Consider the following 22,752-nt stretch of genomic DNA (forward strand, 5'->3'; position numbering starts at 1 on the left):
GGCCACCTTCAACCCTCTCCAACGCCATTATCCCACTCCGAATTATCACGATCCGAATGCGTGGGGCAGGCCTGGCGACAAACCAATTTTCTTTCGATGTGGACGTGTTGGAGACATTTCACGATATTGCCGAACTCCTTGGCCCTCGGCCCTTGTCTTCTCGACCCACCTTCTCCAGCTACCGCTATCCACCCCGAAGTCAGCACCAGGTACCAGGCCAACCTGACCAAGAAACATCTGCCGAGATCACTACTAACACCGCCCATTACAGCCGCTCGCCCTCACCATGACGCCGACCTTCTCGGTCACCACCTCAACGCCGTTCTCCCTCCCCGTCTTACTTCTGGCGTTTTCCTTCGGGAAACTGACTGCTGCAGCTCCTGGAGGTGACGCTGCTATTGCGACCTGCCCTCCAATTCCGCTGTTGACGCTCCCTACCAATGCGAACCTGATCGACGTTGAAGTTGATTGGCCTACATGTTACAGCTTTAATTGGCACCGGCGCCCATATTTCTGTTATGAGCTCTCACCTCCGTCAGCAGTTGAAGAAGGTTATGACCCCTGCCCCATCACGTGTGGCGGACTGTGGTACGACTGCCGTAGCGGGCCTCTGTACCGCACGTGTCAGTGTTGCCGGCCGACAAACTTCTGTATGAATAGCGAAGCTGTTTAAGCCAGCCGTAATTCGTGGTGCGTGTCAAGAAACTACCAAGAAATAAAAGACCGCGGCGGGATTCTAGCTCACGTGCCCCTAAAGCTTTACGTGCCCCCGGTCCCAAAGCGAGCGTCGTAACCACTAGGCTACACAGCCACGCTTGCAGAACATGTATTTAAGCGAACGATATGATTGCGTTCGAGCGTCGTCGTCCACAGCTGGTTCGTTCGTATACGCTCGTTCTCTGTCAGGTGAAGAGGTTTTGCGCGCTATGAGAGCGAGAGAGAGAGAGACGCATTCACGGACCGGGCCTCCTGAACGTGGTGTCGGTATTGGAACATGGTGTCGGTGTTGCAAGCTGCGCTATGCAACGCGCAGTGACGGCCGTAAGTCCCAGACGCACGAAAACAAATTATCATCATCATGAGTAATAAAATGAAAAGTTCGCGCGCACGTCCGGAAAATGCTAGGCTACGCTCGCCCTGCTTCGCTGTTTCAAGCGTTGCGCGGCTGAGTGCAAGGTTAAGCGTTTTTAAGGCGAAAGCCTTTAATGGCTCATACTCGCGGCGTCCGACCGTTCTTTCGTCCGTCCCTGGAATGGTGCCAGCTATGGCCTCTCCCTCTCACACTCTCTCAGCAATCACGTGATGGCACAGCGGCGCGCGCGGCAACGCTCCTTCGTCAGACGTCTCGTTGCAGCAGTCGAGTTAGCCGGATGGCTCCCAAGCGACCTGGTGATGATTCCACGGTGAGCGGTTCGGAGAAGTGCCCCTAGAATGTGGATTCCCCGATACCAAACAAGTGAAGAAGAATGAGCGAATGCGCATGCGGCGGGCTAACATGTCACCGGGCACCAAGGCCAGAGAAGCGGAGCGTAGATGGCAGCAGCGAGTGGCCGCGTCACCGGGCACCAAGGCCAGGGAAACGGAGCGTAGATGGCAGCAGCGAGTGGCCGCGTCACCGGGCACCAAGGCCAGAGAAGCGGAGCGTAGATGGCAGCAGCGAGTGGCCGAGTCACCGGGCACCAAGGCCAGGGAAACGGAGCGTAGATGGCAGCAGCGAGTGGCCGCGTCACCGGGCACCAAGGCCAGAGAAGCGGAGCGTAGATGGCAGCAGCGAGTGGCCGCGTCACCGGGCACCAAGGCCAGAGAAGCGGAGCGTAGATGGCAGCAGCGAGTGGCCGCGTCACCGGGAACCAAGGCCAGGGAAACGGAGCGCAGATGGCAGCAGCGAGTGGCCGCGTCACCGGGCACCAAGGCCAGGGAAACGGAGCGTAGATGGCAGCAGCGAGTGGCCGCGTCACCGGGCACCAAGGCCAGGGAAACGGAGCGTAGATGGCAGCAGCGAGTGGCCGCGTCACCGGGCACCAAGGCCAGAGAAGCGGAGCGTAGATGGCAGCAGCGAGTGGCCGCGTCACCGGGAACCAAGGCCAGGGAAACGGAGCGCAGATGGCAGCAGCGAGTGGCCGCGTCACCGGGCACCAAGGCCAGGGAAACGGAGCGCAGATGGCAGCAGCGAGTGGCCGCGTCACCGGGAACCAAGGCCAGGGAAACGGAGCGCAGATGGCAGCAGCGAGTGGCCGCGTCACCGGGCACCAAGGCCAGGGAAACGGAGCGCAGATGGCAGCAGCGAGTGGCCGCGTCACCGGGCACCAAGGCCAGGGAAACGGAGCGTAGATGGCAGCAGCGAGTGGCCGCGTCACCGGGCACCAAGGCCAGAGAAGCGGAGCGTAGATGGCAGCAGCGAGTGGCCGCGTCACCGGGCACCAAGGCCAGGGAAACGGAGCGCAGATGGCAGCAGCGAGTGGCCGCGTCACCGGGAACCAAGGCCAGGGAAACGGAGCGTAGATGGCAGCAGCGAGTGGCCGCGTCACCGGGCACCAAGGCCAGAGAAGCGGAGCGTAGATGGCAGCAGCGAGTGGCCGCGTCACCGGGAACCAAGGCCAGGGAAACGGAGCGCAGATGGCAGCAGCGAGTGGCCGCGTCACCGGGAACCAAGGCCAGGGAAACGGAGCGTAGATAGCAGCAGCGAGTGGCCGCGTCACCGGGAACCAAGGCCAGAGAAGCGGAGCGTAGATGGCAGCAGCGAGTGGCCGCGTCACCGGGAACCAAGGCCAGGGAAACGGAGCGCAGATGGCAGCAGCGAGTGGCCGCGTCACCGGGAACCAAGGCCAGGGAAACGGAGCGCAGATGGCAGCAGCGAGTGGCCACGTCACCGGGAACCAAGGCCAGGGAAACGGAGCGCAGATGGCAGCAGCGAGTGGCCGCGTCACCGGGAACCAAGGCCAGGGAAACGGAGCGCAGATGGCAGCAGCGAGTGGCCGCGTCACCGGGAACCAAGGCCAGAGAAGCGGAGCGTAGATGGCAGCAGCGAGTGGCCGCGTCACCGGGAACCAAGGCCAGGGAAACGGAGCGCAGATGGCAGCAGCGAGTGGCCGCGTCACCGGGAACCAAGGCCAGGGAAACGGAGCGCAGATGGCAGCAGCGAGTGGCCGCGTCACCGGGAACCAAGGCCAGGGAAACGGAGCGCAGATGGCAGCAGCGAGTGGCCGCGTCACCGGGAACCAAGGCCAGGGAAACGGAGCGCAGATGGCAGCAGCGAGTGGCCGCGTCACCGGGAACCAAGGCCAGGGAAACGGAGCGCAGATGGCAGCAGCGAGTGGCCGCGTCACCGGGAACCAAGGCCAGGGAAACGGAGCGCAGATGGCAGCAGCGAGTGGCCGCGTCACCGGGCACCAAGGCCAGGGAAACGGAGCGCAGATGGCAGCAGCGAGTGGCCGCGTCACCGGGCACCAAGGCCAGGGAAACGGAGCGCAGATGGCAGCAGCGAGTGGCCGCGTCACCGGGAACCAAGGCCAGGGAAACGGAGCGTAGATAGCAGCAGCGAGTGGCCGCGTCACCGGGAACCAAGGCCAGGGAAACGGAGCGTAGATAGCAGCAGCGAGTGGCCGCGTCACCGGGCACCAATGCCAGGGAAACGGAGCGCAGATGGCAGCAGCGAGTGGCCGCGTCACCGGGCACCAAGGCCAGGGAAACGGAGCGCAGATGGCAGCAGCGAGTGGCCGCGTCACCGGGAACCAAGGCCAGGGAAACGGAGCGTAGATAGCAGCAGCGAGTGGCCGCGTCACCGGGCACCAAGGCCAGGGAAACGGAGCGCAGATGGCAGCAGCGAGTGGCCGCGTCACCGGGAACCAAGGCCAGGGAAACGGAGCGCAGATGGCAGCAGCGAGTGGCCGCGTCACCGGGAACCAAGGCCAGAGAAGCGGAGCGTAGATGGCAGCAGCGAGTGGCCGCGTCACCGGGCACCAAGGCCAGGGAAACGGAGCGCAGATGGCAGCAGCGAGTGGCCGCGTCACCGGGAACCAAGGCCAGGGAAACGGAGCGTAGATGGCAGCAGCGAGTGGCCGCGTCACCGGGAACCAAGGCCAGAGAAGCGGAGCGTAGATGGCAGCAGCGAGTGGCCGCGTCACCGGGCACCAAGGCCAGGGAAACGGAGCGCAGATGGCAGCAGCGAGTGGCCGCGTCACCGGGAACCAAGGCCAGGGAAACGGAGCGTAGATAGCAGCAGCGAGTGGCCGCGTCACCGGGCACCAAGGCCAGGGAAACGGAGCGCAGATGGCAGCAGCGAGTGGCCGCGTCACCGGGCACCAAGGCCAGGGAAACGGAGCGCAGATGGCAGCAGCGAGTGGCCGCGTCACCGGGCACCAAGGCCAGGGAAACGGAGCGTAGATAGCAGCAGCGAGTGGCCGCGTCACCGGGAACCAAGGCCAGGGAAACGGAGCGCAGATGGCAGCAGCGAGTGGCCGCGTCACCGGGCACCAAGGCCAGGGAAACGGAGCGTAGATAGCAGCAGCGAGTGGCCGCGTCACCGGGAACCAAGGCCAGGGAAACGGAGCGCAGATGGCAGCAGCGAGTGGCCGCGTCACCGGGCACCAAGGCCAGGGAAACGGAGCGCAGATGGCAGCAGCGAGTGGCCGCGTCACCGGGCACCAAGGCCAGGGAAACGGAGCGTAGATAGCAGCAGCGAGTGGCCGCGTCACCGGGAACCAAGGCCAGGGAAACGGAGCGCAGATGGCAGCAGCGAGTGGCCGCGTCACCGGGCACCAAGGCCAGGGAAAGGGAGCGTAGATGGCAGCAGCGAGTGGACGCGTCACCGGGAACCAAGGCCAGGGAAACGGAGCGTAGATAGCAGCAGCGAGTGGCCGCGTCACCGGGAACGAAGGCCAGGGAAACGGAGCGCAGATGGCAGCAGCGAGTGGCCGCGTCACCGGGCACCAAGGCCAGGGAAACGGAGCGCAGATGGCAGCAGCGAGTGGCCGCGTCACCGGGCACCAAGGCCAGGGAAACGGAGCGTAGATAGCAGCAGCGAGTGGCCGCGTCACCGGGAACCAAGGCCAGGGAAACGGAGCGCAGATGGCAGCAGCGAGTGGCCGCGTCACCGGGCACCAAGGCCAGGGAAAGGGAGCGTAGATGGCAGCAGCGAGTGGACGCGTCACCGGGAACCAAGGCCAGGGAAACGGAGCGTAGATAGCAGCAGCGAGTGGCCGCGTCACCGGGAACCAAGGCCAGGGAAACGGAGCGCAGATGGCAGCAGCGAGTGGCCGCGTCACCGGGCACCAAGGCCAGGGAAACGGAGCGCAGATGGCAGCAGCGAGTGGCCGCGTCACCGGGCACCAAGGCTAGGGAAACGGAGCGTAGATGGCAGCAGCGAGTGGCCGCGTCACCGGGAACCAAGACCAGGGAAACGGAGCGTAGATGGCAGCAGCGAGTGGCCGCGTCACCGGGAACCAAGGCCAGGGAAACGGAGCGCAGATGGCAGCAGCGAGTGGCCGCGTCACCGGGCACCAAGGCCAGGGAAACGGAGCGCAGATGGCAGCAGCGAGTGGCCGCGTCACCGGGCACCAAGGCCAGGGAAACGGAGCGTAGATGGCAGCAGCGAGTGGCCGCGTCACCGGGCACCAAGGCCAGAGAAGCGGAGCGTAGACGGAGCGTAGACGGCAGCAGCGAGTGGCCGCGTCACCGAGCACCAAGGCCAGGGAAACGGAGCGTAGATGGCAGCAGCGAGTGCCCGCGTCACCGGGCACCAAAGCCAGAGAAGCGGAGCGTAGACGGCAGCAGCGAGTGGCCGCGTCACCGAGCACCAAGGCCAGGGAAACGGAGCGTAGATGGCAGCAGCGAGTGGCCGCGTCACCGGGAACCAAGGCCAGGGAAACGGAGCGCAGATGGCAGCAGCGAGTGGCCGCGTCACCGGGCACCAAGGCCAGGGAAACGGAGCGCAGATGGCAGCAGCGAGTGGCCGCGTCACTGGGCACCAAGGCCAGGGAAACGGAGCGTAGATGGCAGCAGCGAGTGGCCGCGTCACCGGGCACCAAGGCCAGGGAAACGGAGCGTAGATGGCAGCAGCGAGTGGCCGCGTCACCGGGCACCAAGGCCAGAGAAGCGGAGCGTATACGGAGCGTAGACGGCAGCAGCGAGTGGCCGCGTCACCGAGCACCAAGGCCAGGGAAACGGAGCGTAGATGGCAGCAGCGAGTGCCCGCGTCACCGGGCACCAAAGCCAGAGAAGCGGAGCGTAGACGGCAGCAGCGAGTGGCCGCGTCACCGAGCACCAAGGCCAGGGAAACGGAGCGTAGATGGCAGCAGCGAGTGGCCGCGTCACCGGGAACCAAGGCCAGGGAAACGGAGCGTAGACGGAGCGCAGACGGCAGCAGCGAGTGGCCGCGTCACCGAGCACCAAGGCCAGGGAAACGGAGCGTAGATGGCAGCAGCGAGTGCCCGCGTCACCGGGCACCAAAGCCAGAGAAGCGGAGCGTAGACGGCAGCAGCGAGTGGCCGCGTCACCGGGAACCAAGGCCAGAGAAGCGGAGCGTAGACGGAGCGTAGACGGCAGCAGCGAGTGGCCGCGTCACCGAGCACCAAGGCCAGGGAAACGGAGCGTAGATGGCAGCAGCGAGTGCCCGCGTCACCGGGAACCAAAGCCAGAGAAGCGGAGCGTAGACGGCAGCAGCGAGTAGCCGCGTCACCGAGCACCAAGGCCAGGGAAACGGAGCGCAGATGGCAGCAGCGAGTGGCCGCGTCACCGGGAACCAAGGCCAGGGAAACGGAGCGTAGATAGCAGCAGCGAGTGGCCGCGTCACCGGGAACCAAGGCCAGGGAAACGGAGCGCAGATGGCAGCAGCGAGTGGCCGCGTCACCGGGCACCAAGGCCAGAGAAGCGGAGCGTAGACGGAGCGTAGACGGCAGCAGCGAGTGGCCGCGTCACCGAGCACCAAGGCCAGAGAAGCAGAGCGTAGATGGCAGCAGCGAGTGCCCGCGTCACCGGGCACCAAATCCAGAGAAGCGGAGCGTAGACGGCAGCAGCGAGTGGCCGCGTCACCGAGCACCAAGGCCAGGGAAACGGAGCGTAGATGGCAGCAGCGAGTGGCCGCGTCACCGGGCACCAAGACCAGGGAAACAGAGCGTAGATGGCAGCAGCGAGTGGCCGCGTCACCTAGCACCAAGGCCAGGGAAACGGAGCGTAGACGGCAGCAGCGAGTGGCCGCGTCACCGAGCACCAAGACCAGGGAAACGGAGCGTAGATGGCAGCAGCGAGTGGCCGCGTCACCGAGCACCAAGGCCAGGGAAACGGAGCGTAGACGGCAGCAGCGAGTGGCCGCGTCACCGAGCACCAAGACCAGGGAAACGGAGCGTAGATGGCAGCAGCGAGTGGCCGCGTCACCGAGCACCAAGGCCAGGGAAACGGAGCGTAGACGGCAGCAGCGAGTGGCCGCGTCACCGGGCACCAAGACCAGGGAAACGGAGCGTAGATGGCAGCAGCGAGTGGCCGCGTCACCGAGCACCAAGGCCAGGGAAACGGAGCGTAGACGGCAGCAGCGAGTGGCCGCGTCACCGAGCACCAAGGCCAGGGAAACGGAGCGTAGATGGCAGCAGCGAGTGCCCGCGTCACCGGGCACCAAAGCCAGAGAAGCGGAGCGTAGACGGCAGCAGCGAGTGGCCGCGTCACCGAGCACCAAGGCCAGGGAAACGGAGCGTAGACGGCAGCAGCGAGTGGCCGCGTCACCGAGGGGGGGGGGGGGGGGCGAGGTTTCCCCAGAGCGCCCCCCTCCCCTTTCTATCAACGCACTCCAACTGATGTCCTTCCGCTCATATTGTAGTGCTGAGACAAGATATGGTTACGAAACGTTTATTTCAACAATATTGAATTGTACCATATACAAAATATTATTAATCAGTTGGTTTCACTTTCTTGTTAAACGTCCGCAAAGAAAGCCAGTCCCTGCGCAGCTGAGGCGTCAGTGACACAACGCGCGTACAAAGAATTTTTATTCTTTCTAAACCAGAGAAAGATACGACACATATCCTCTTTAACAGCACAGAATATTTAAAAATATTGCCTCAACGTGACTCTGCTAGTATGGAAAATATAGTATACATACAGGGCAAACGCATGGGTGCACCTACACATGGCGAAAGCTGTCATATGGCGTCTGCAACGTTCATGCAGAGGACGAAAAACGCCACCCAATACACAACGCAATGGCAACGCTTAAAAGCACGAGAATATACCGCAAATTAAAAATACGAGAAACAGGAAGTTACAATATTTAGTAACTATTGAATATGAACGCTATGACATGCCATTTTTTTTCTTCTGAGCATTCAAATGTACAGTTGATAATCTTACTTTCTGGCGCTTGATAGAAACATGTAATAGAAGCAAGGGCTATAATTACTGTTTTTGCACAAGATAACACGCACGCATTATGTCATGCGCAACAAACTATACATAAACTAATGGATAGGTTATGTGGTGGTAAAATATGTTATGACTAGATTACTAAAAATGTGTAGCACGTGGGAGATATAGTACTTTTCACCAATCGTGAAAAGTCTAAAGCTAAAATATACGCGATTTTGTCGCGAACTGTTCGATGACTGACTCAGAACTTGTTGACAATGCAGTCTGTTGCTCAACGAACGGTAAAAGCAGCCACCGAAGTCGGTCATGACTCATAGTTGATCTCAGCTTTGTTTTCACAATGGCGAGCTTTGAAAACGTCCGCTCGCATGAGCAGCTTGTGAAAAGCCTTTAGGAATTTAAAAAAAAAAATCCTTATAAACTAACGCTCCTAGGCCGTTTTGTTGAAACCAGTCTAGCCATTCATTACAGTCACCGAGCTTTATGTGCTCTGTGCTAACCTATGCCTTCAGTAAGCGGAGCTCAGCCCGCAAGCTGTCAGGCTCCACCTCAAAATACTTAGTGACAACGCCTATCTCCTCGTCATTGGCAGTGAGGCGCAGAATGTTCATTATCGCAGATATGAGAACGACGGTCCCCTGCGTGAATCTTGCCTCAATTCCTACAACGAAAGCATCAAGCGTATGGCGTAAAAAACGCTGACGCGGAGTTCTTCCTCCTTTGTTTCGTGAAAAGACTGACTGGCGCAGTTCACGTCTGCGCGTCTAGACACTTTCCTCTGTCTCACAGCAGGAATATTGATCCTGCGAGTCTGGCATATCTCTGTGGCACCTTCAAACATCTTTGTAAATGCACTCTCGTCCAGCCTCATTTCCTTGAGAGCTTCTTGGAGATTTTGCACTCCCTGGAACGCAGTAAGAAGATTTATTTTGGGGTCCTGGAGCATGCGGCTAACCTTGAGAACCATCTGCAGCACAGGATGGGACATTTCCGTACAAAATTGAAACTCGAAGCTTTCCAGTTGCGCGGGAAGTCATTTTGCTTTTGCTCGCGTTTCCCGAATGCTGCGTGTTTTCCATGATTTCCTCTACGGCGTCTACCAAGGCGCAGTAGTTATCCCGCACTGCTTTGACGGATTCTGCCCGGCAAGCCCATCTGGTTGTGGACAAAGATTTTAGCGTCGTTAGACCTGTGCGTAACGCCGAAGATATATGCTCAAAAATTGCGTGACTCACTGGGCTAGATTTTATGAAGTTGTATGCTAGCTGCAAGGTGCCGAAGAAATCAAAAAGAATTTTGTTCTCGGCCATTGACAAACAGGCATCAACGAGAGCCAGATTCAAACAGTGAGCGTAACAATGGACGTATAATATTCTGTTGTTTTTCTTTTTGCATTTGGCTTGTACCCCTGAAATGTGACCTGACATGGCAGCAGCGCCATCGAAGCAAACAGAGTTCACTGATGTCCACGTGATTTTGAGAACACCTAGAACTCGCTCCAGTGCTGAGAATATTGAGCTGCTGTCAACACTAAGAAGTCGCTCTGGTGCGGTGAACACTTTTACGGCCCGGTTATTCTCCTCACTGAAGTACTTTATTACAACATACAACTGCTCGTGGTGTCCACAGTCACTAGTCTCATCGCATATGAGAGACACAGTTTTGCCTTCCAGGCAGTTAATAATTGATTGCATCATCATAGCATGCAGTGCCACAATGAGCTCGTTCTGCGTTCTATTGCAGGTGTACAAAGCATTTTTCGGTCCAGAAACAAGGTGAGCTTGCAAGACAGGATCATATTGCTTCATCATATTAACGATCTCTAGGAACAATCCTTCTTCTGTGCTTTCCTTGCTTTCGTTATGGCCTCTAAAGGGCCTGCCACTCTTCGCGAGTAGAATTACAACGTAAAAAAAAAAGCTGTAGAGTTCTCGGGGTTTTTTTTTTTCGTTTTTCTTTTCTCAAAACGACACGCGTCTCGTGATTCTCATCTAGCAGTTCACCTACAGATTTGCATTTTTTGTAATAGTTCCAGCACAGGATGCTATTGGTGCTATTGATCCCCCCGATAGTGCTCCGATCCGGCTATGTTCCACAGAGCATATTCGCCTCCCTCACCTCGCCATTACCTACATAGGTGTTTCACCTGTTCCGTCCATTCCAGACGGTGACTACATCGTATCCCCTAATCCGGATGTCCTGCTCTCGCATAACGTCGCATTTCCTCACACTGTCATTACCATTACGAACAACACGTCCTGTCTTCTGCGAGTGAACTTTGGACTTTGTGCACAAGTTCTCCCGCGCGGCATATCACTTGCGCAAATCACGCCGGCCCGAGACTACCAGATTTCGGGTTTAACTGCTGACGACTCCTCGTATGCAACTCTTGCTGTGCCTCCTGCCCCTTCAGACTTGAATGCCCTAATGAAAATGATCGCACCCGACCTTCCGCCCCACTGTGTCAATGAACTACGTTGCCTCCTTGCCTCGTACTGGGACTTATTCGACCTTGGAGACCGTCCTCTCGGACAAACATCTGTTGTCAAACATCGCACTAACACGGGGATGCGAGCTCAATCCATCGGCGACCCTACCGCGTCTCTCCTACCGAGCGAGACATCATCCAACACGAAGTTGATAAGATGCTTTCTCGTAACATCATTGGGACTTATTCGACCTTGGAGACCGTCCTCTCGGACAAACATCTGTTGTCAAACATCGCATTAACACCGGGGATGCGAGCCCAATCCATCGGCGACCCTACCGCGTCTCTCCTACCGAGCGAGACATCATCCAACACGAAGTTGATAAGATGCTTTCTCGTAACATCATTGAACCTTCTTGCAGCCCATGGGAGTCCCCTGTTGTACTAGTTAAGAAAAAGGACAACAGTTGGCGATTTTACGTAGATTATCGGCACCTAAATAAGGTAACCAAGAAGGACGTCTATCCGCTACCACGCATTGACGATGCCCTGGATTGCCTCCATGGAGCACAATATTTTTCGTCCATAGACTTTCGCTCCGGGTACTGGCAAATTGCCGTCGATGACATGGACCGTGAGAAAATGGCTTTTATTACTCCCGACGGCCTCTATCAGTTCAAAGTGATGCCTTTCGGGTTATGTAATGCCCCAGCCACATTTGAACGAATGATGGACGCCCTCCTACACGGTTTCAAGTGGTCCATCTGCCTCTGTTACTTGGACGATGTGATCGTTTTTTCTCCGACTTTTGCGACGCACTTCGAACGCCTATCGACGGTCCTTTCTGTTTTTCGTCGGGCGGGGCTACAACTCAATTCGTCCGAATGCCACTTCGGTCATCGTGAAATTTCTGTGCTCGGACATCCCGTCGATTCTTCTGGTATCGGTCCTGATCAAGATAAAATCCGGGCAGTGAAAGATTTTCCCGTGCCAACGTGCGCCAAGGACGTTCGCAGCTTCTTGGGCCTCTGCTCCTACTTTCGTCGCCCTCTTACTCACCTTCTCAACAAAGACGCTGCCTTCATTTGGGGCCGTGAGCAAGTTCGTGCTTTCACTGAGCTGATCCGGCTGCTTACTTCCCCTCCCATTCTCACCCACTTTGACGCATCAGCTCCAACAGAAGGCCGTACCGATGCCAGCGGCCACGGTATTGGAGCTATCCTGGCCCAGAAACAACAAAGACAAGAACGTGTTATTGCTTACGCCAGCCGCCTTCTTTCCTCTGCTGAGCGCAAATATTCTATCACTGAGCGCGAGTGTCCAGCTCTCGTTTGGGCAGTGGGAAAATTCTGCCCCTATTTGTACGGCCGTCAATTCACAGTCATCACTGACCACCACGCTCTGTGTTGGCTTTCTTCTCTGAAAGATACTTCTGGGCGCCTTGGCCGATGGGCTCTGCGCCTTCACGAATACAACTACTCAGTTGTATACAAGATGGGCCGGTTACACGAAGATGCGGACTGATTGTCGCGCCATCCTGTCGACCCACCTGACGTTTCTATGGCCGGCATTCCGGTCCCCGTTCTCTCTTTGAGTGCTTTTGACGATATCGGAGCGGAACAACGCCAGGACGACTTCTTAAAAGACCTTATTCAACGGCTCACTTCAGCGACGCCCGACCCTTCCCTTCGAATGTTTGAACTCCACGATGGCATATTGTACCGCTGTAACATGCGCCCTGACGGCCCTGACCGACTCTTAGTTGTCCCTTTGCATCTGCGCCGAACTGTTCTCGCCCAGCTTCATGATGTGCCGACTGCCGGTCACCTTGGCGTGTCACGGACTTACGACCGCGTTCGTCGGCGCTTTTTGTGGCCTGGTCTTTACCGTGACGTCTGCCGTTATATCGCTGCGTGGGACCTTTGTCAACGACGTAAAAAGCCGACCGCACTCCCTGCTGGCCGCGTTCAACCACTTGACGTGCCATCAGAACCATTCTTTCGTGTAGGCGTTGATCTTTTAGGCCCCTTTCCTACGTCTGTTTCGGGAAATAAGTGGATTGCTGTAGCAACAGATTACGCCACCCGAAACGCAATCACACGGGCTCTTCCGACAAGCTGTGCAACCGATGTCGCCGATTTACTACTAGAAAACGTTATCCTTCACCACGGTGCCCCACGACAGCTCCTAACCGACCGAGGCCGCTACTTTCTTTCTAAAGTTGTTAATGACATTCTACACTCGTGCGCGACTAAACACACACTTGCTACTGCTTACCATCCACAAGCGAATGGTCTCACCGAGCGTCTCAACCGGACCCTCACTGAGATGCTATCCATGTATGTCTCCGCTGACCATCGCGACTGGGACGTTGCATTACCATTCGTTACCTTTGCCTACAATTCTTCTCGCCACGATACCGCAGGCTTCTCTCCATTCTTCCTCTTGTTTGGCCGCGACCCTACGCTACCTTTCGACACCCTTCTGCCTGATAGCATTTCACATCAGAGTACGCCCGGGACGCCATACTACAGGCACAAGAGGCACGCCATATTGCCCGACGTCGACTTGTGGACTCGCAGGAAAATCAGCGGCGCTTATATGACACCCGCCATCGTGACGCCCACTACACACCGGGCGCCCTGGTCCTCCTTTGGTGTCCGTCGCGACGCGTTAGCCTCTCGGAGAAGTTGCTTTCACGCTACTCTGGCCCTTATCGCGTCTTGCGTCAAGTAACCGCCGTCACCTACGAAATCGCCCCTCTTGACCCCACCGTGGCTCAGCCTCGTTCCGATGTAGTCCACGTCGCGCGTCTTAAGCCGTATCATTCGACCGCCTCCTAACCAGCACCGGGTCGGTGCTTCAGCCGCCGGGGGTCATGTGACAGAGCGATGAACAAGACGTTTTGAGAGGACTTGACGAAGACGAAGCTCGGGACTTCGCGTGATTACTATGATCTTGTCAGCCGCTGCCAGTCTTGTAAATACACTGTAAATATATTTCTTACTTCTTTTCCCCGTAACATTTTTTTAAGTGACTGTCGGACTTTTCATGAAGCCTGAACTTTTCTACGGCTTGCATCCATCTGTTGAAGCCGACGGAGACGAATGCTGGATCTGAATGACCCTTTCACGCTGAACTCTGCTGCGGAAAAGCACGACATTAGAAGCAAAACGCAGCGTCTCTCTATGCTATATTCCAGCCAGTTAAACTCGTCGTACCAGCGCGTGCAAAATTTTCGCGTTCTGTTCGCCGTTTGTTTCTGCGGGTAGCAATTCAAACGCGGCCGAATAGGACCACGCATAAGCCTGGTGCGCTTGTCAGTGTGAAGGTCGTCGCACGGCAACGGTCGCGAAGGGTCATCATCACTCGGTGCGCAGCTGAACGTATTCGTAGTAGAGCGCTGTTCTTCGTCGCAACTGAGTTCAGTCTGGCAGTTGTCGTGTCCTTGGCAAGAATGTGATACTTGAAGTGCGATGTCCTCGAGGTGCTGATTTTCGGCCACCCGGTGGGATGGTTCACTGGCACTGGCAGTCTCACGTTCATGAGGTTCTGAAAGCAATTTTGGTCCTTAGCTCAGGCTACGAATACTACCGATTTGGAGCCTATTCTGTAAATTTAAACGCAAGCAGGAAAATGAACAGCTTACCTGTAGAAAGGAGCCAAGCTTGTAGCCTGTCTCCTTGCGCTTTCTCTTCAGCCAACTTGTTTCGTCGGGAGTGCCGAAACTGAGCTCCAGAAGGCTACCTTAGTGCCATGGCATCGCTTTCTGCACATAAAAAAATTTAAAGCTGGATGAGCTGCGGCAGCCACGTACCCAGGATTTTTTTTTTTTTTTGGGGGGGGGGGGGAGAGGACGAGGGCCATATGGTAATTTTTCTAGGCGAATCAGAAGGGGATGGGTTCGTTTACAAGTAAAGACGTGAATAAAGCCCATAAAGAGGAGTAAACATGCAACTAGAAATGAAACAAAGTGTAACCCGCTGGTACGCCTGTTGGGGAAACGAGGAAACGCATTAAAGAAACTCCCGAAGAAATTAACTAACGAATCACGCTTCCAAGAACAAGTAAACAACAAGAGATAGAGAAAAGTAAATATTTGTATGAGCGTTTTATTCAGTCAATCAATTCACTCTGGTGTGGAAGAATTTTTGCCACTGATCCCGTTAAGGGGATGCATTCGCAGGGCGGATTCCAAAGGCTGACGTATCTGCCCCCCGAAACGCCCCACGAAAGCACGGACAATTTTGAGGGGTGGTCCTTTTAGTGCGCCAGCGAACGCTGGTTGTGGACCAAAGACCGAGTCAGAGCCGAGAGTTGATAACACAAACAAAATATATTCTCAGTTAAGGCAGTACAAACAACACAAAACCATGCACACTCGGCTGGTAACAATCACAACTCAATTCACATCGCAACTCACTGTATATCTTAGATAGTGTTTACAACCACGGGAACAGACAGCAAATCACGCTACAAATGCAATCACATGCACTACAACCTATTCGAGAGCACTTGAAGTCCTGAATATTCACAAAGTGAGTCCAGTCCGCAACTCTTGTAAAGTAACTCGAATGTTTCTCTTCCAGGAAACACTCACGCAAACTCCAGCGCTGATCGCCGTTCCCTTCGTCGTCGGTCCCGAATGCCACTCTTCCAGGAGGCGCTCTTCAAAGTCGTCGCAGCTCCCACGACGTCGTCACTCGTTTCTTCCAGATCGACTGACACCAAGCATCCACCAAACACGTCTTCTTCGACCGACCGAATGACTCACCCTTCAACGAAGTTCGCCATCTCTGCGGCTGACTTCAACGCGGCTTACACATCATGGAGAGGCTGACTGCACCCCGCCGCTCCACCCTTTTATACCCTCGCGCCCGGCCTCCAGAAGGTTCTTGTGTCTTCTTTAGCGTGCAGCACAGTGGAAGCTAGCGAACGTTCTAGACTTCACTGGCACCTTCCATCCGGGGTGGCGTCACTCGGCGTCACGTGATGATTTTCTTTCGGGATCATTCGATAGTACTCTAGAAGCCCGACGCGGCGGCCCGTTTCCAGGGGCGAGGAGGGTTTTTTGCCGACGGCTGGCCCTAGACGGGTTGTCGCCTGGCGCTGCGTCGCGCCGTCTTTTTATGGTTGTTTTAGGGGCGAAGCTCCTTAAAGCGGCACCCGTTCGTCCCTCGTCGTAGTAGTAGTGTGTAACCAGTCTGAGAAAATGAGAAAAAAAATTCCGAAGTTGTGTCCGTAGCGCGGAATCGAACCAGGGACCCCTCGTTTCCGAGCGCGCGGCGTTAGCCCACTACGCCACGAAGCACACTAGACAGAAGTACCACGATGGCAATAAATACCCAACATTAACGAAAGGCCGCGTTTCTAGCGCGTTTCTAACGCGTTTGTGCTAGCGCGTTACGGCCCGTGTAAGAAGCTGGTGTAAGACGCTGTGGCCTCTCGGCCTTACCTTCAACGCGTTTCGAACGCGCTGCCCAAGGCGGTGGCAAGTCAAGTTCAAGTCGAGGAGCGTTTATGAATACGGGGGGGTATTCTCTCTCAGCAGTCATGTGATGGCGTCGGCAAACGCGGTGCACGTTCCGGCATGTGTAAATGGCTGCGTAAGACGCTGTGGCCGCTCCCGCTTACTAGAGAGTACTGCACGTCTCTAACGCGTTTGTGCTAGCGTCCCCTTAAGCGGGAGATCCGATGATTCCCTCCGGAGCTTCGCCCACTCATCATCATTCACCCCGTGGATATGCTGTGATTTTTTTTGCCTTGCGCGCCGGCGCGACTGAGAAAAAATATGGGGACAACTTGCCCCCCCCCCCCCCTAGATATGATTAGAGGGGGCGGCGGTCCCCCCCCCCCCCCCCCCCCCGTGCGCACAGGCGTGCGAGCCGTCTTGCAGACCTTCGTCTTCTCCTGTGGTTCTTTTTAAAAAGAAAGCCGACAGTTGGAGTTTTTGCGTGGACTATCGGCATCTTAACAAGATCACAAAAAAGTTGTCGCAGTTTCACCTGAAAGGCGAAGCATCAATTGCGATAGCAAATTTGAAGAGAGCTATACGGAGTAATGATAGCAGCTTTATCAGCTGTATAAACTTGGACATGCAGCAGCACCGGCAACACGCAGAACTGTTGTCGACGCCGCCGGCGTTTTGCCCGCGTTCGCTCAAAATGCGTGCGGCGTTGGTGACTGTTGCCGGAGCCTCTGATATAAATAGGCACTTGGTGCCGCAGCTAAACATCGCCTGCCTTCCCTGCCCCTCCCCCACAGCCTTTCGCGCGTCGCAAGAAGGTACGTTTACTCTACATATATGGTGATTGTAGAGGAGGAAAGAGACGCCTACTTCTGCAGCCCTTAAGGGAGCACAGCGCAGAACGCGCGTTTGTTCTCCGCCGTGCGTTCACTCCCCGTGAAAGCGCGCGTCCCTCGCGCTCTTTCACTCGCACATACAGCGTTCGGCGGCGCGCGGCGACGATTTCATCTCCATTGACGTCATACGGAACCTCACGGCGACGGCGACGGCGACGGCAACGGCGACGGCGACGGCGACGGCAGAAATCTGCTTTTGAGTGTCCATATAATTGCTATCGCAATAAAAAGACGTGTACCCGCTCCCACGCATAGACCATCCCCTGGATTGCCTTCACGGCGCAAAGCATTTTTCTTCAGTCAACGTTCGGTCAGGGTACTGACAGATGGCCGTCGATGACATGGACCGAGAGAAGACCGCTTTTGTTACCCCTGACGGCCTTTATCAGTTTAAAGTCATGCCTTTCGGCTTATGCAACGCCCGGCCACCTTCGAACGCATGATGGACACCCTCGTACACGGTTTTCAATGGTCCATTTGCCTGTGTTATCTTGATGACGTCATTGTATTTTCACCGACAGCTGAAACGCATCTCGACCGACCTTCTCCCATCCTTTCTGTGTTTTGCAAAGCCGGCCTGCAACTTAATTCATCTAAGTGCCACTTCGGACTTCAGCAACGTCTCATGCTCGGTCATCTCGTCGACTCAACCAGTGTTCGCCCCGACCCTGACAAAGTTCGAGCTGTACAACAGTTCCCCGTTCTGACTTGCAGAAAGGAAGTTCGTAGCTTTCTGGGACTGTGCTCCTACTTCCGCCGTTTTGTTAAGACTTTCGCGGAAGTCGCACCGTCTCTCTAATTTACTGAAGAAAGGCATCTCGTTTTTTTTTTTTGGGTGCTGCACAGGCTGCCGCCTTCTCTACCCTCATCACGTCGCTCACTACACCACCTGTCCTGGCTCATTTCGGCAGCTCCGCTCCAACAGAACTCCGCACCGATGCCAGCGGTTACGGAATCGGCACTGTTTTAGTCCAGCATCAGAATGGGCACGCCCGTGTTATCGCCTATGCCAGCCGTCTCATTTCTCTAGCCAAACAAAACTATTCTATTACGGAACGGGAGTGTCTTGTTCTCGTTTGGGTGGTGGGCAAATCAGCCCCTGCTTACATGGCCAGCATTTCACCATCACTACCGATCACCACGCACTTTGCTGGCTTTCGTCGCTTAAGGATCCCACTGGGCGTCTTGATCGCTGGGCGCTTCGGCTCCAAGAATACACTTACTCTGTTCCTTATAAATCTGGCCGATTGTACCGGGACGCTGACGGTTTGTCCCGCAATCCCGTGGATCAGCCTGAAGCATCCGATGACCCGCCTGCATGTGTACTCTCGCTCGCCGCTTTAAGCCACATCCGTGATGAACAGCGCCGTGATCCCATTTTAAGTGAGCTTATTCAGAAGCTGGATTCTGCAGCACCCGATCCTTCCCTACGCCGCTTCGTGCTTATAGATGGTACATTATATCGCTACAACACCCCCTGGACGGACGCGAACTGTCGCTCGTCGTTCCTACGCATCTGCGCTTGAGCGTTCTCGGCCAGCTACATGACGCCCCGACCACTGGTCACCTTGAATTTCCAGGAGCTACGACCGCGTTCGGCGTCGCTTCTTTTGGCCCAGTCTTTACCGCTCCGTTCGTCGCTAGGTAGCTGCTTGTGAACCCTGCCCAATGCCGAAAGAAACCACCTAAGCCTCCTGCTGGCCTCCTTCAGCCCCTTGACGTCCTATCTGACCCCTTCTTCCGAGTTGGCCTTGACCTCCTCGGTTCTTTCCCAGCCTCTACGTCTGGAAACAAATGAATTGCCGTTGCTACTGGCCACACCACCCGATACGCAATTACATGCGCTCTTCCTACTAGTTGTGCTACGGACGTCGCTGATTTCCTGCTACATGATGTAATCTTACATCATGGAGCCCCTTGCCAACACCTCACCGACCGTGGCCGCTACTTTCTCTCCAAAGTTATCGATGACCTGCTTCGCTCCTGCGCGACAAAACACAAATTTACGACGGCTCACCACCTACAAAACAACGACTTGACTGAGCGCTTCAACCGGACGCTAACATGCTTTTTATGTATGTCTCCTCTGACCATCAAGACTGGGATGTTGCGTTGCCCTTTGTTGCATTCGCCTACAATTCCTCCCGTCATGATGCTGCTGGTTTTATTGCGATAGCAATTATATGGACACTTCAACCGGATTTCTGCCGTTGGCGTCGCCGTCGTCGTCGCCGTCGCCGTCGCCGTGAGGTTCCGTATAGATTCCAAGGGCGATAAAATCGTCGCCGCGCGCCGTATGCGCGAGCGAAAGCGCGTGGGGGACGCGTGCTATCACGGAGGGCGAACTCCCCCGCGCGCTATCACGGAGAGCGAACGCACGGCGGAAAGCAAACGCGACCGTCGCGCGAAAGGCCGTGGTGGTATGGGAGGGAGGGAGGCGGGGCGGCGCTGTGCTCCGGCACCAAAGGCGTATCTTGCCACTGAATCTCCCACGCGAAAGCAAGCGGGAAGGCAGCGCGGGAAGGCAGCGCGGGAAGGAGGGGGGAGGGGAGGGGCAGCTTCTCTGCCAACAACTTCTCTGTGTGCGGGCGACCGGGCCGGGCCGGTCGCCCGCACCGTCCCTTATCTCCACACGGCTCTGACCTTTGTATGCGCTGTGCATTCGCCGCTCAGTTTCCGTTGAAGCGATAGACCACGCGAACCTACGCTTGCTGCCAGCGTTTTGACAGTCGTTGGCCGCGATCATTCAGTGTTATCTATTCATGTTTGCTTGTGCGCGCTGACACCACGATTGGTAATTCAGTTAGTAAGCCAATATGTCCAAGTTTATGCAGCCGATAAAACTGCTATCCCTCCTCCGAATAGCTCTCTACTAATTTGCTATCGCAATCGATGCTTCGCCTTTCGGGCGAAACTGCGACATTTTTTTCACCGTCTTATCTTATGTTTGGCCGCGGCCCAAAGTTACCTTTTGACACTATCATCCCCGATTCCGTCCATTTGCCAACTGAATACGTTCGTGATGCCATTTCCCGAGCTGATGAGGCACGCCAAATTGCTCGCCATCACCTTACTACATCGCAAGGCCACCAGAAGCACCGCTATGACTCCCGTCATCGCGACGTTATCTATACTCCAGGTGCCCTTGTGCTTCAATGGACTCCAACTCGGCGTGTTGGATTCTCCGAAGAATTGCTTTCGCGGTACTCCGAAACCTACCGTGTCTTACGCAGTGCAACAGACGTCATGTGTGAGATTGGCCCGCTCGAGTCTTCTTTTCCAACCGTTTCAGCCCCTACTGACGTTGTTCACGTATCCCGTCTTAAACCTTACCACTCGCCCGCATTATAGCAAGCACCGTGACGGTGCTTGAACAGCTGGGGGTCATGTCACGGTACTATTTCCCAAGAGGAGCGTCGATGAAGAAGACGCTGATGATCTGGCGCGCGCTCTCGGCCATATGGTTGAACGCTTGATCACCTTATAAATATACTGTAAATACATTTTGCTGTTGTGTTTGCGTCCACGTAACAATATGAATATCATGACATGCGTGTCATGTAGGTCATGAAACAGCCGCCTACGTCTTGTTGCTCTCATGGTCGTTTCGTTAACTTGGTATGTACCAAAATTGGCATAGTATGACATGAGTGAATCACGAACATAAATGGTAGATCATGATATGTGTGTAATCTAGGTCATGAAACAGCCCATGGTCGTTTCGTTATCTTGCTGTGTACCAAAATTGGCATAGTATGACAAGAGTGTATGACGAACATAAATGATAAGCCATGACATCACTGTTATGACATGCGTGTCATGTAGGTCGTGAAACAGCCGCCTGCGTCTTGGTGCTCTCAAATGTCGTTTCGTTAAATTGGTATGTACCAAATTTGGCATAATATCACAAGAGTGTATGACGAGAACATAAATGGTAGGCCATGACATGAATGTCATGACATGCGTGTCATGTAGGGCATAAAACAGCTCATGGTCGTTTGGCTAACTTGGTATGTACCAAAACTGACATAGTTTGACAAGAGTGTATGACGAACATAAATGTGATAAGGCATGACATCAATGTTATGACAGGCGTGTCATGTAGGTCATGAAACAGCCGCCTACATCTTGGTGCTTTCATGGTCTTTTCGTTAATTTGGTAGGCTCCCCGCACACCGATTCGCATAACATCGACTCCCATAGGGTGTGGGATCTGCCGCCTTTTTCAGGAAACTGTGCTTCTTTAACAAGCAGTTCTGTATTTCTCCTCTAAATGGGACGAAATTCCAAATGCTCTGAGAAGCAGGTGTGAACCTAAGATGCAAGTTTAGCTCAGAGGTGCAAACTTAAGAACCACAAATGGTCAAATGGTCAAATGTAACCCCGAAACCTTTGCAACTGTCTCTCAAAGCGTTGCTTTGGGAAGTAAAACACTGCACTTTCTGTCTGCAAACGAGCTGAATAAGATGCAGCTCTTTGTGAGTTGTATTACGTTTGCAGTAGTCTTTAAAAAGTTCGGGAAAGTACTGTAACAAGCTCTCAGAAGGCGTCTTTAAATCTTCCGCAGAGTCTAGGATGGCCATGGCATCCGGGAGCAGGAGACCCTCGGCGGCGTCGTCCATTGAAGAGATCGAGGTTTGATCCGTTTCGTTTCTTCCTTTGTTAAGTGCCATTTTTCTGGATTTTTAGTTTGCATAGCAAAAAAAAATAAGTAAACCACGGAGGGTATAAAATTTAATGTGCTTGTCCCAACAACGCATATATATCAGTGAAAAATATAAATGAACAGAAATTGATGCCCGTAACATTAAAGACAACCCGCCAGCGTTGCGCTGCTGAGCACGAGATCGCGGGATCGAATCCCACCCGCGGCGGCTGCATTTCGATGAAGGCGAAATGCAAAAACGCCCGTGTGCTTGCGTTGTAGTGCACGTTAAAGAACCCCAGGTGGTCAAAATTAACCCGGAGCCCTCCACTACGGCGTGCCTCGTAATCATAACTGGTTCTGGCACGTACAACCTCAGAAAGAAGAACATTAAAGACAGGAACATGACACTAAGAATTAAGAGGCACACGGGTGCAGCTGATATTATTGTTGGAATTGAGTACGAAAATGCGAAGTGAGCAGGTCACGTAATCCCTGTAACCAGTGGCTCATAACCTATATCCTAACACCGGTAACCGATGTTATTAGATTAGGAAATGTACAGGTATAGAATGGAATTGGTTGGCGCAGGACAGGGGTAAATGATATCGCTTAGAGAGCTATAGACCTGCGGTGTTCACAAGATGCGGGGGTGATAAGGTTCGCACTCATCAATAAGTGATAATTTTATTGCGATAGCAATTATATGGACACTCAAAAGCAGATTTCTGCCGTCGGCGTCGCCGTCGCCGTTGCCGTCGCCGTCGCCGTCGCCGTCGCCGTGAGGTTCCGTATGACGTCAATGGAGATGAAATCGTCGCCGCGCGCCGCCGAACGCTGTATGTGCGAGTGAAAGAGCGCGAGGGACGCGCGCTTTCACGGGGAGTGAACGCACGGCGGAGAACAAACGCGCGTTCTGCGCTGTGCTCCCTTAAGGGCTGCAGAAGTAGGCGTCTCTTTCCTC

General features: G+C 55.4%; 2 protein-coding genes across 2 annotated transcripts in view; one reads left to right on the forward strand and one right to left on the reverse strand.

Annotated features, from left to right (window-relative positions):
• Positions 1 to 22,752, forward strand: part of LOC119455273 (uncharacterized) — a 191,245-nt gene that overhangs the window by 90,750 nt on the left and 77,743 nt on the right. The window contains exon 6 of the mRNA XM_037716676.2: positions 21,711 to 21,778. Coding sequence (XP_037572604.2) covers positions 21,711 to 21,778 — 68 coding nt within the window. The remainder of the gene's footprint in view (positions 1 to 21,710; positions 21,779 to 22,752) is intronic.
• Positions 10,715 to 22,752, reverse strand: part of LOC119456414 (putative deoxyribonuclease TATDN2) — a 362,817-nt gene continuing 350,779 nt past the window's right edge. Inside the window, exon 2 of the mRNA XM_037718147.2 lies at positions 10,715 to 10,727. The gene's annotated coding sequence lies outside the window, so the exon portion shown is untranslated. The remainder of the gene's footprint in view (positions 10,728 to 22,752) is intronic.

The sequence above is a fragment of the Dermacentor silvarum genome, chromosome 6 (genome assembly GCF_013339745.2).
Source record: "Dermacentor silvarum isolate Dsil-2018 chromosome 6, BIME_Dsil_1.4, whole genome shotgun sequence".
Classification (NCBI taxonomy): Eukaryota; Metazoa; Arthropoda; class Arachnida; order Ixodida; family Ixodidae; genus Dermacentor; species Dermacentor silvarum.